Source organism: Dermacentor variabilis, chromosome 3 (genome assembly GCF_050947875.1).
Source record: "Dermacentor variabilis isolate Ectoservices chromosome 3, ASM5094787v1, whole genome shotgun sequence".
NCBI classification, from domain to species: Eukaryota; Metazoa; Arthropoda; class Arachnida; order Ixodida; family Ixodidae; genus Dermacentor; species Dermacentor variabilis.
In genome coordinates this window covers 59,976,059-59,989,470 of record NC_134570.1, presented here as the reverse complement: position 1 = coordinate 59,989,470, position 13,412 = coordinate 59,976,059, and the positions used below count along the sequence as shown (strand labels likewise).

General features: G+C 42.2%; 1 protein-coding gene across 3 annotated transcripts in view; it reads right to left on the bottom strand.

Moving 5' to 3' along the window:
• aPKC (protein kinase C iota type) overlaps window positions 1-13,412 on the bottom strand; it is a 55,758-nt gene that overhangs the window by 16,943 nt on the left and 25,403 nt on the right. For all 3 annotated transcript variants that reach the window (XM_075685301.1, XM_075685302.1, XM_075685303.1), the window contains 4 exons: window positions 12,168-12,255; window positions 9,506-9,631; window positions 6,381-6,460; window positions 5,494-5,583 (listed from right to left, as the gene is read on the bottom strand). In XM_075685301.1, coding sequence (XP_075541416.1) covers window positions 5,494-5,583; window positions 6,381-6,460; window positions 9,506-9,631; window positions 12,168-12,255 — 384 coding nt within the window. The remainder of the gene's footprint in view (window positions 1-5,493; window positions 5,584-6,380; window positions 6,461-9,505; window positions 9,632-12,167; window positions 12,256-13,412) is intronic.

Here is a 13,412-nt window from a genome sequence, read left to right as displayed (position 1 = left end):
GTGCGCGAGGAGAAATTAACAAAAAGGAGAGGAAGGCACAAGGGTGGGCATTGCAGACATGGACGAGGAGCAAAGCAGAAGCATCTCTAGCTGTGCTGTGGAGACGGGAAGTGGCAGCTTCGAGGACTATGGACAGGAGAGGGGACGCCCGAGAGTTGGCCGGCGACAACTTCAGCTCCTGAGCCCCGACCAAGTTGCCGTGGCTGTGCTCCGCGGGCCCTGTTCCGACCCCACGCTGCCATAACCGGCTGCTGTCCCATGCCATGGAGGCAATCACCTGGCCACGTCAGTAGCACAACACCTGACGGGCCAAGATCGCGTCCTGTGCCATGCTGGTCGGAACCATGCAGACCAACGTACTATGCAATGCCGGGCATGCCGTCGGTCATCGCCACTGAAGCTGGAGTACACGATTGCATGAAGTTGCGGAGACCATCGTCTGACATACCGTTCCGGAACTCCAGCCACGATGATCGAGGACGGTGAGACCATTACCGTTTTACTTGCAAACTTCTTTGTCTGAACGTTGCTGAAGTAGTTTTGGTTAGTCTGTTATGTTTGAGTGGTCAGATAGTATAATCATTTGTATCACATGGTTATGTAGAGAGTCTTGCAGTGTTTCATATTATTTTCTTGTTGGCTTAGTTTTTTGTGAAGGTGTCAGATAAATTGGTCTTTGCTGTGGGTTTCAGGAGTCTGTCCATTTCTATACCCCCACAATTTCTGACAGATGTTCTGTATATTGTATCCATTTATTTTACGTATCCTTTTGTTTTATTTATTGCATTTCTGGTAAATGTATGATGTTATACTTAATAAATTGTTACTTTTACGGCACTATAACTTCTTTATCTATTTATACTTCATCTACAATCTTGAGCAAAAGTTTTGAGAGCATGAATGCTTCTACAAAACTTATTTTTTTTTTTTTTACATTGTAGATGAAGAGACCTAAATAAAGTATGTGTTTAAGATTGCATGGCTGCAAGAGAATACTGTCCTTGCTGCAGTGGCCCAAGGTTCAAACACATGCTCTTGGCCGTACTACTTCCTGATAAATGCGCAATAGGAATAGTTAGTGACACGCAAACTTGCTATGTTCATTCTTTTTCCTTTTCTTTTCGTTTCTGCCCCCCCCTCTCTATTCTGTTTTTCAGTGGGGAAGGGGGTAAATACATACTTTCGTTTTCAATGTTCCAGCCGAACGTCCGTACAAGTTCGCAAGCTTCAGCAGTTCATAAAACCAGGCAGAGCTCTGGTAGTGGCGAACATATTAGTGATGATGGCCGGTTATTCCCAAACATCTTGGCAAGAATTGTCCTTGTAAATTGTGCCCCAGTTTTGTAACTACTGCACCTGTGGTATATTTAAATGAACTCGAGGTCTGCTTTTCACTAATAAGAAGCGAAGCTGGAAATTATCATATATGTTATGTTCGGTGTAGGGACAAGGACCTCTCCCAGCAATCTCTACTTACCTCTGTCATGCGACAGCTGATTTCATCCTGCGCATGCCCATTTTCTAATTGCATCCCTTCTCCTAACAACATGCATGAGCGCACTTTCTCTGATTTGGTATCTATTCTGTTACTTTTGTAAGGTACCACTTAATTATTATTTTGCGATCACACTATTAACTTCTTTATTAAAGCAACCCGTGACTTCTCTCTACGTTGCACTTTGCCATATACACCTCACAGAGGACCACGAAAGACACACTGTTCTTATGGCGGACAAAATTCAGCTGACGCCAGTCTCGCTTATGACCAAACAACCGGAACGATACTTGGCAGGACAACAGTTCCATTAGCAGATGGGACACTCCCGAATGACAACTTTGCTACCCATGGTCTCGTTTTTATGTTAGGAGGTGTAACCACTAGATGGAAGTAAACCGCATCATACCACTTTACCGGAATCCTTCAGCGGTACAGCGGTTGAAGGCTTGAAGTATTCAAAAATGCAAAAGAAATCAGGATGAAAGTAGATGCAGTAGTCAGTGGCATGGGAGGTGGAAACCAAGGGCTTTGGAAAGAGTTTGGAATTTTCATATGTGTACTATACAGGAAGTATTCCATCTCATGTGCTCACCCTTGCGGTTCGACCCGAAAGCTCTACTTCATGGCAGATGTTGCGCGCCTTCTCAAAAATTTCTGTAGTCATTTCACGTGATGGCAATCAAAAGATTAACTTGAACGTAGCTGCTCACTTGAAGCCAGCTTGTTTAGACCCTGGCCGCTATGAAAAAATGAAAGTCAGCCTTGCATATTTTGTTCAACATGGAGACCTACCTAAAGAAGCCCTGACAACGGCTTGGTTTATTGAAACTGTATTTAGGTGGTCCTGAATAATGTCATCTAGGACCACGAAAATTGGCATAGGTCAACTTGACAAAAAGAAATATGAAAACGCTATAACTTTCTTAGGCAGTATAGTAGCTTAGTTTGTTGCACTGAAAATTGGCAGTTTTGAAAACGCGGTTTGGAAACCCTTGCAGATGGGAATATCATCACTGGAGTTGCCCTTGAGCTGCAAGATTATTATTGGAATAAAAAAGGGTTCCTTTGCATTTTGTTCAGTTGCTTTGGGCAAGATGTATTGGAAAACCTTTTTACAACCCTGCGTTCGAAAAACCCAATGCCTAGGCCACTCTACTAGTTTCGGTATGGGATCCGCGCGGCAACAATATCACAACTCCTGAGGCCTAGCAAACATGGCAGCTACGAAAAAGATGATGGATTTTCTTTGACTGGCCTAGTTACGACAACTGCAGAAACTAGCTCTAATGACATTACGGGATCAGTGACACATCCCAATGACCTACTCATTCTAAATCTTGCAGAACAGGAGTCCCTGATATACTTGGCAGGCTATGTCGCAAGTAATGTGTGGGGAAAAAAAATTAAAAAAAAGGAACAATGACATTATGCAGTGAATGTTAAAGAAGCCGTAACTTCGCGATGACAGTCAGCTTGCTTAGAGTTGAAATTGTACAATGCGAACAGGAAGCTGGTAGCATCATCAGCTGCTTTTGTTCAGTTCTTCCAAGCCGCTGAGGTCTTGTTCCGCTCAAACCAGACGAACCTCCAACAAAACAAACTAACTTTAGTGCTAGAGGCCTCGGCCCTATCTGGCATTGTACCTGTTGACTGTTTTCCAACATGCCATGACGTTGAAAAGAAACTTCTGATTTCTTTTTTTTCTTTTTTTGCTTCAGAACACGCATTGAGATACTTCGTCGCAAGGAGAATGATGCTGCAGCATTAAAGCCGGTGTAAAGTGGGGTACCATATTTAGTCGACTCTAATGCGCACTTTTTCCCCAATAAAATGGGTCCAAAAATTGCATGTGCGTTATCGAGTATGACCCTAAGTCTGTGTTACCATATCCCCATCGGCATTTCAATACGGCCGCTTCGTATGAGTTTCGAGCCTAGCTGCCGTAGCTTCCTCCATGTGCTGTATATATACAGTATGTGCGCTTAGGTTAGTCAATTGTCAGTCTTCCTGTTTTCTGCGTTTGCTCTATCAGCATAAAAGTGCCGACTGCGAAGACATGCCGAGTGTTCATCGCGATGCCGCAATTAAAAGGAAAGTGATTGTGTGTGGAGACGGACGGATATCAAGTCCCATCACGGGCATTCGGAATTCCCGAAACTTGAGTGCGGGACTGGCACAAACAGGAGAGGCATTCTACACGGGCGGCTGAAGCATGGACGCGCGGCCCCTATCTTGAAAGCGATCTGCGATGGAGACAGTCTACACATCTAGGCGCACCGCGCTGTGCTCATGTCGCTTGGTTCGCGTTGAAGCGAGAGGCCGCATAAAAGTCAATTCGCTCGCTGCTGCTACCACACTTTCTCACTCCAGAGTTCTGATAACAAGTTTCCGCAGTGACTGAGGGAAACATGTTCATGTTTGCTTGTGCACGGGTGACACCATGCTTGTTAATCTAGTTAGTAAGCGAACGGTTAAAAGTTTATATGGCCGATAAAACTACTCTCCTTACCTTTCGTATAGCTGCCTATGAATTTGCTATCTAAACTGCGACTTTCTTTATCTATTGCAACTTTAGTGCATTGGGAGTAAATCTTTGCTTTTACAAATAAGAGAGAAAGTTGTATTTTTGTATGAAATAATGAGGTGTGCGGTACTGTAAAGAACTTTTCTTTTTTTAGGTCACGGCATACGGATGTGCATTACAATAGAGCACGTTTTTTGTTTCCTTTATTTCGGTCATGGAAAACAGGTGCGCATTACAATCAAGTACATACGGTAGTTGCAGCGTTGCAAAACAAGTTGCAAGAACTAATTTAAAGTAGTAATCCCAATGATGCAGCTGTAATTATGTATTTTTGCTTTTGTGTATGCACATTCAAGGGCACCTGTATAAATGTTGCTTCTTGATCTTAGCAGAGGCTGTGAAGGCAGTTATAATTTTCTCTTTCGTGTGTGAAGACATGTTGAGATACAGGCTCAGGACCCTTGGCATCTTTGTTTGTTGGCTCCTCATGATATGACTAATAAAAATCGGGCACCTCGGTTAACCCTCTTTCTTCTCGTTCAGGACTCAGTATAAGCCCTTTACATATTATGTCACATTAATTACAATGAAAGCCAAAACTTGTTCTCCCCAACACTGCTAATCCGCCTGAGCTACCCTTGCACACTAACAATGGGTGCTAATTCAAACACTTATAAATACTGTGCCGAATAAATGAGTTTTACCATGTCATTTACTTACTTCTGTTACTGCTGTTTTGAGAATATCATTTTAATAAATTTAGTAAGGACCATACGATCCCAATTGTTTGTGTTGCGAGAGTTCTATGCGGATCGCATTAGTGCGGTAATGGATTGTTCTTCATTTTAACTACTTAGTGAAGATAATTTCGGCATCCGCAAACTCATCGTTAGGGTCTTCAAAACAACACTTGCATTCTGAGAAAATAATTGGACGGTACAAGTAGGTGTACGAAGTTGAAGTTGTTCAGACATGGTTAGTGTAAATCACGCTCCGGCCCTTACACGTGAGCCCCCCATTCATGATGTGTCAAACCAAAATAGGAAGCCCATTTTATTCTGAGGGTAAACGAAATAAATAAATAAATAAATAAATAAATAAATAAATAAATAAATAAATAAATAAATAAATAAACAAACAAACAAACAAACAAATAAACAAATAAACAAATAAATGTAGCACCTGAGTGCAAGTGTGCGCAAACACCGCCAAATGCTCCAAGGTTATCAGTCGGATTACTATATTACCGGATTACCAGACACGCTAAAACTGCCTATTATTTCATAATTCTAGTGACTGATATTTTGCAATTTAGATAACTGCCTATTTCATACCTTCCAAATATGGCCGCAATGGTTTCAAAACAGCCTCCCGTTTCTTCCCCGACAAGTGCACGTGGAGATAAACAGGCTAAGAAACAAAGGTGGCACAGGCCAGTGCCACATAGTGATGTACCAGAAAAACAACATACCTGCTCCCAATTGATGCTCTTGAAGAATGCATGCGACATGATGTCACTGAAGCCCGTATTCGGGTGACAGCCTAGCCTCTCAACAGGGTTCTGGTGGCGTGCCCAGACAGGGTACATGAAAAAAAGAAATAGGCCAGTTGGTTGTGAGCGCCATTCGACACGCTGCCTATGAAGTATAACAGGTGACCCACAGCTATCCTTACGCATAACTTGTTCACCTGATCAATTATGGAGCCCGTGAGCCTTTCCAATAAAAATTTTTTTCTTTCTGCCACGGAAATCAAGTTTATTATGTTTGTAATAGAAGACGATGTGCGAGTGAATAGACAGAAGTATATTTGAGAGCACAAAGTTGCAGGGGGACAAGGGGACAAACTTCAGAGCAGCATTGCTAAAACAGCTGTAAAAGCATAGTTCATCTCTTCTGAACTAAAACCCATCATTCTGGTGCGATTAGAGCCAAGCTTGCACACATTATACTAGACAGTAGGTTATGCAATTCACTCAAGTTGTCTTTGTCAGGTAATATATCCTTTAGCAATAACGAAAACTAACATGCTACTGAAACAAGGTTTGAACAATTCGTAACACTTATTGAGTAAACTACACTTTTGCTCATATTGGTATCATGAATTGACGTCACTATTTGTTTATAAAGCACTAGCAAAGGTACTAAGAACATGAAAGTAATTTACTCAAGTGATGGCTGTATTGTGCATAGGTCTGCTTGCTGCTGTCCAATTTTTACATCTCATTTCTAGGAGATCCTTCTGTTGTTCTTAAACATATAACCTACTCTCGTAATAGATATCAACCATCAAACAAAACAGAAATCCAACAAACATTGTCAATGCAAAGTGAAACGTCTGAAGCAGTGATAAACCCACCTTGTTCAAGAACCCTTTGAGCACTGACTGGGCTTTGACCGAAATAGAGCGTGGAATACGGATCGTCTTCTCGAGGATTGCTGCAGAACAAATAAATGTAGGGCAAGGCGGTCATGCAAGGACAACCCAATTCTTAACCAATAAAGCAAAAAAAAATACATATTTCATCAATCATTCTCTCAGGATCCTCTCATAATTAGCATTTCTTTAGTGCACAGACTTGTGAATGTTCAACTTTGTAACAGCCAGCAGAGCCTCCAAAACACAAAGCTGCTTTGAATTTTTACATTTTCAGACAAATTATTACATAAGCATCTCACCTCACCTAACATAACTTAACCTAATTGCCTTACGTAACAACAGGTTAGGCAATTTCATCAAATCGGTTGCTTTCTTCTATATTTCAACAACTGTCTGTGCATGGCCGGTGTACAATTTAAATGTCCATGTCTAACACCATGACTTTACAAGCACACTCTGAATAATATTGGCAATGTATGATGACACACCCATGTTACTGTCAACAAAGTCAAAAGTTACCAGCCATGCAGTCCTGTTTTTGGAATCCATAGATATGAAAATGCATCATGTGCACAATCTTGAAAATGAATGCTTAGTGGTACACATATGCAATGCACAATCTATGCACAATCTGCAGCTCAAGATCCTCAGTGTATAGACAAATTTAATATTTATAAACACAGACTTTAAGAGACTTCTGGGCTCACTCCTTGGAATAGCTTGGTAAATTTGGTGGGTAAATCAAATAACAAAAATCAAGAAGGAACAGAAAATCTTTTAATTCAGTTAATATAGATTGTCAATCAGTTTAATTAATATTTTTGCAAAATAGACAATAAATGCTCCACACATGAACTCGATGCAGGAGTCATAGGGGCGTGCAAATATTCGATTATACATAAATACAAACCGAATAGTGAACGCTCGAAAATTCGATTCACCAATTTAATATCCATTACTTTTTGATGTTTAGAATGTTCGGTGCTTTTCACGGCATGCTCAGTAGGTATAGGGTTCGTCGGCCAACAGTAACAATAATGCGATGCGGACAGAGGGAACAGGGACAAAAGCAGTGCATACTTTGGAAAGTGCAAAAGCATGTGCAAAGATTGGGCCAATTAGCTGCTGGAAGGCACGCAGATTGTGTTGGATACGCGTGCTCGCGTACACATATTCACGCAGGAGCTTTCAGTCCACACGTGAGTTCAAGCACACAGACGAACTTGGTACACGTGTCTGTGTCCCCGAACAGTGCTTCGACAGTTGCCAGTCTAACCTGAACAGGCCATTACACCTAATGACGCTGCTTTGAGCGTCAGCGACTAAAGTTACAGTTTGGTGATCTGTTCACAGAAGCCAATCATGATTCTCGGACAGCTAGAAACTGCCTCACCAACGAAAGTGAGCGTATGGGGATGGCACCAATGTTGTTCACGGCTGCCATCTCATTTCTTGTGACTCATCGTACGGTGGTCTCTCGTTCCCGGCGCCATTTGCAGACGTACATCGGGTGTACTTAAAAAAAAATTGTTATTATTACAGCTTAGAGTGACCCGTCACAAGAATAGCTTTAAATTTGCACAGCGGATGCAAAAGTATCACATGAGTAGTGCACTGATCGCCCAGCTGCACAAATCTGCACAAATGGCAGATGGAAGCAAAGGAGTGTGCGTGTGTTTCGCACAAATTTTCTGTGGCCTTCAGATGCTGAATCCGACAATGAAAATGCCCCCGATTTTTACCGTTGCCGCGACTATGGTCGACCTGCGCATCGCTAGCGATGGCTACACCTGATGTGGTGGTCAAGTCAGGAGATCCATGGTCCGCAGCTTTCGTTTGTCTCGCTGTTGAGCTTCATGAGGTAACGATAACCTAAAAAACCCACCTGCTTGTAAAGTTAGGAAAGTCCTTCTGTATTTCGGAGGAATAGTGTAAAGGAAAACTTTCTATGCAATATGAGATTGGTATAAATGCTGGTCCACTATTAAATTGAAAAATACCATATGATATTTAGTTCAATTAACATAAGTTCACTACTTCTTCAGCTTCAGACGAAAAAAAAAGCCCTTGGTTCCATTCAATAAACATCCTGCTTATTAAAAAAAAAATTTTCTTGACCTTCATAAGAACAGAGCTGTAATCAGTAATGGCATGCTAATTTGGTGTTCCTTTTAATAAGAGCATACCATACTGTACATCTTGATTCCTAGGTTACTTGTTACTTATACAATTCCTAGTTACTGATAGCGTGCAACATTCTTGTTACGCAGCATGTGTAGCACCGTGTTTTCTTGCACAACATTTGTAAGCATTAACACTGTCACAAATTTTCTGTTGCTAGTTGATATTCAATTCGATATTCATCCTTTCTTGCGATTCGAAATCTACTGTTCAGTATTCGCACACGCCTAATGAGCAGTGTTTCTTGTATTCGGATCATATAAAGAACATACGCCCATAGTGGAGTATATACAATAATGCTACTTCTTTCAGAGAAAGTTAATGTGGCATGGCATATGCTTATGAGGCTGGAAGTTTTCTGGGGTCGCAAGCACACTGCTACCGTAGAGTTTCCTGCAATTACTAGAGGGAACTTTGGAGATGCGGTCATCCAGCCACCATGGGAGTGCTGGTTAGTACGTGCGTGGATTTGTCTGATCTTCGTGCTTGTGACTTCAGACTTTCTTGTGGCTTCGTTTACTACGCTTTGTGCACCTTTGTAGGCCTAGATTACGAAGCAATTTATATATATATATATATTTTTACTCTGAGAGCACGCACAATTGCTGCTAATTGCAGTGGCTCCACTTGTCCAGGAATCTGTGACGTAATGTTTTCAATATCGGGCTTCTGTACTAGAGGTCCTCTGTTCAAATCCTGCCATTGGACAATTATAGTAATGTTTATTTAATTACTTATAAATGAAGAAAAAAGGAAGGTTGACATGCCAGTGTAAGTTGAACTCTGCCAGTAACTTGAATACAAAGGTTCATGTTTTCCCTTATGCAAAAAGCACTTCCAGATAGAAACAAAGTGCAAGCCTTGCAATCCAACAAGGGCACAGTGTTTCCACACTGCAACGGTATGCACAAAGGCTCGCTCACCCTGGAAAAGGAAATCTTCGGTATTCTCATCGGGATTTTCGCTGGTGCCCATGATGTCGAAAGGAGAGTGGCCCGCCAGCATTTCATACAGGAGCACGCCCAGCGCCCACCAGTCTACGCTGAAGTCTGCAAGTCATTCGACAGAGAAACAGGACAGCAAGGTTTCAGAAAAGAGCCAGTGTCGTCCTGCCACGTTCACCACTTGTCAACAGAGTATCGAACCGAAACTGAACCGGAATATAAGAACTTTTTTTTAACTCTGGAATAAAACCAAAAAGAAAATAGAACATTTAACAAAACTTGTTGCTGAGCTAGTTGGTTCATGAGTTAAGGACAAAAGATTGGCGCTAAGCAGACAAGGATGAAGTATATGTCGTATACAGTGGTAGCCGTAACGAACTTGATGGTTCTGCGAAAAGTGGTTGTTGTATCAGTAGTTTGTTATATATGGACTCATCCTTAAGGACGTTCCAGAATGACCGCATTGAAGCTGCTGTCAGCAGTTACAATTCGGCACCACATTGGTCCGAAAAGCAGACATTTTTGTTCCCAATGTGTTTCCCGCACCTAGCTGAAAACTTCCATTAGAAACGTCCATCTAAAAAAATGAATAACGGCATTGTATTGCTTTTTCAAAACCAAAGCCAGTTATTCTGATCACCTGTCATTTCGAAACTGCGTGGGCAACCGTTTTTTATTCGAGGGCTTGTGATATATTTCACCACCAATGGAACATGAGTGTATTCTACACACGAGAGCTAAGCGTTCCAGTTGGCCAGAAGTGTAAACTTGGGTAACTACTGCGGTACGCCGCCATTCTGCAACGGTAACATACGTCATACACTACGACTGCGCGTCAGCCACACAAGAGCCGTAATATTACGTTATCTATGCTGCTTCGAGCTAAAGAAATGCGATGTTCAAAAGGCAAAATGTCACCGCAAACCGCTATCAGCAGTTGGCAAATGCGTAAGCGAAGCGCCGCTGAACCGTGATCTCCTGATCACGGTGTGGTAACCGCCGATCCTTTGCAACACTGTGTAGTGGCAGCGCTTGCTGGGGCATTCTCGACGACTTGGGCCGCGTGGACTGGAACAGATACAGATGGGTCATTCTGAACCGTTGAAACAGGCGTGACGCACGTGGTGCTGGGCGGACAATTGCGCAAAAACGAGAATGATGCCGCTGCGACATCCGACATCGCACCAGTGCATGCACTAGTGCCTTCAAGGCGTGCCTTGAAAGCATGCGACCTTCTTTGCGGCTTTGCAAATGTGCACACGCTGGTCGCTCGCTAATGTCGAAGGCCGTATCATTGTCGCAGTTGGGCTGCTGCGAGGTGTGCACTGCTGTGCGCCTGAATTGGCCGCGCTTCCATGCTTCGGCACTTCCTGTGCCCTCTTTTTGCCGTGACCGTGTTCGAAGCGTTCGTGTAACCATACGGTGCTTTAAAAAACGTTCGTTATATCTGGAAGCAGTTCCAATAGGCAGGGTCAGAAAATCGTAAATGCACTGAAATGTGGCCGTTATAACTGATAAAGTGTTATATCTGGGAACGTTATAAGCGGGTTCGACTGTATGTCATTTTTGTCTCACTTAGTCCTCGTCTGCTTAGCCCCGTACCGTTTATCCTAAAATATAACTTGTAAATATATAATGAGTCTCTTGTCATTTTAGAAGCGGAAGCACCGTTAGTGCGATTATCGATTTGTGGCGACACGAGTCAGATACATCAGTAATACACTTGTGAGCATTTGAAATTGGTTGCCATCAAATAGTTGCCTGGTGATGGGAGACTTGCAAAATCGTTGAAATGAAGCAGTGCATCCCAGCAGGGCAGTCACTTTTGATCACACAGGTATGCAAGCGGAAGTAGGTGCGACAGAGAGGACATTGCTTTTGAGGTGTACTTTTACAATGTGATATTCTTTTATTTACTTGTGGCCTCATTGATGAGTAGTATGTGCGTCTTCTAGTAACATTTCCCGTGCAGCTCAACAGCACCATAGAGTTTTCGTACAAAATAAATTTGTGCAGTTTTTCGTGTAATTAATGTCAAAGTTACGCAATGGAATATAAAGTGGTTCAAGGCAACTTAAATCTGTATTTTTTTTTCACTACGGAGTTGAACCAGAACTGAACCATTTTCGCTACTGCCTTCTTCTATGCATGTACTTCGTTACCACAGCCATGTGGAATTGGTACAACGTGCAGAGGCATACAGCAAGAGATCGAGCTTCTCTTGGATCCAATAGTTGCTTCTACAGTTGGTAGTCTAAGAAGCTCGCTCACTAAGCGTCAATATCACCCCAACTTTCCAATCCCGGAGGCGAATGGCTTGTCCCGTTGTGATTTTCCCTAGAGCACAAATATCAAGGGCTTCACATTTGTGCAGTCTAGGCCCTTCTCGGCAATTTAACGCACGAAAATGCCAAACGGTATGTTATGTTACCACATGAAAGCACAGGTCCCGTATTCATGAAACTTCTTTTACATGAAAGCAGTCACTCAATGGTCAACGTACTGGCGCATGCCAGCCATGATACTGATGCCATGATAACAAGGCAATCACTGTGGTAATCGAAGAGAACTTTTGTAACAAAATACGGGCCAAATGCAATTGAAAGTCCCAAAGAATACCCATGCTGCAGACACCACCTACCATAGTCTTCCCCTCTGAGGATTTCAGGGGCAATGTAATTTGGTGTCCCACAAAAGGTGCTTGTAGTGTCACCGGGACGAATGCCCTCCTGGGGAATGCAATAAAAATACACAAGCCATTAACTCTTGTTCTCAGACTTTCTTATGCAAATGTGCTGGACAAGTGGTGCAAAGTGTTGTGTTTCAAGAAAACTGCAAATTGAGCATTATTACAGTAAAGTTGAGGTGCTTGTCTAACAACCTGATAAAGTTTGGTATGTGAAACCAATGAACCAGCAAATGGTCTTCTTCAAAACAATAAACACACAAAAATACAAGCTCAGTCATCACAAACCTATCGATGTAATAGCATCGGATGAAAAAGTTTATTTTCAGTTCAACTCAACTGGACGTGCCACTACAGCACACCTGCCAATCTGTTAATTCAAAATTTCATAAGATCACCCGGAGATGACATCGAGGGGAGAAAGGAAAAGTAGGAATAGCATGCATCTTTTTTTTCTTTTGCTTGCCCTGAGCTTATGAATTTTGAGGAATATACCCATTTCATTAACCTTTTCATGTGCTGTGTACACAATTGTATGCAGCAGGATAGTGCGTCAACAGCAAAAGCACTGATAAAAGTAATGATATTTAAAATCAGTCGCATACGTCTTGAAACAATTATGATTGGAATTGTACTGCAATTTTGAATAACGTGCAGAACGTTTAACAAAATGAGTGGGAAGGTAGACGGTTGGGTGTTTTTACTCGGTGCCAGTATGTCATATGTAGTGGGTTCACTTCTTTCATTGTTTTGCACAATGTCATGTACCAGGCATAATTTTTCAAGTGGCTGGATAAGTGCTTTTCAAGCTTTTCAAAACACGAAATAGCTTATGTTCTGATATTTGACGTTCCTGTAGTGGGCTTTCACATGGAGTCCACGTTCTGTAAATTTGACAAAACTCGCTAAATTGAAAATTCTTAATCTTTTCTGCAGCGGTACACTTCCTACGATGCCGAAGACGCAAGAAATGTGGCCAAAGCAAGTTTTCAATGAACGGGACCAAGTGGCGCCTGACAGTGTTAGCACTGATTTAACTTTAGATGTGGAACCCGAGCAGCGGAAAATTTGGCACAGGGAAGATTGACAAGAACAAATTGTTTTTATATCACGGAGACTCACTCGACGACACTGATGTTGCCAATTTCACCCGCTTCGGAAACTTGTCAGAATAAACTCGCTCGATGAAAGCATCCTCTG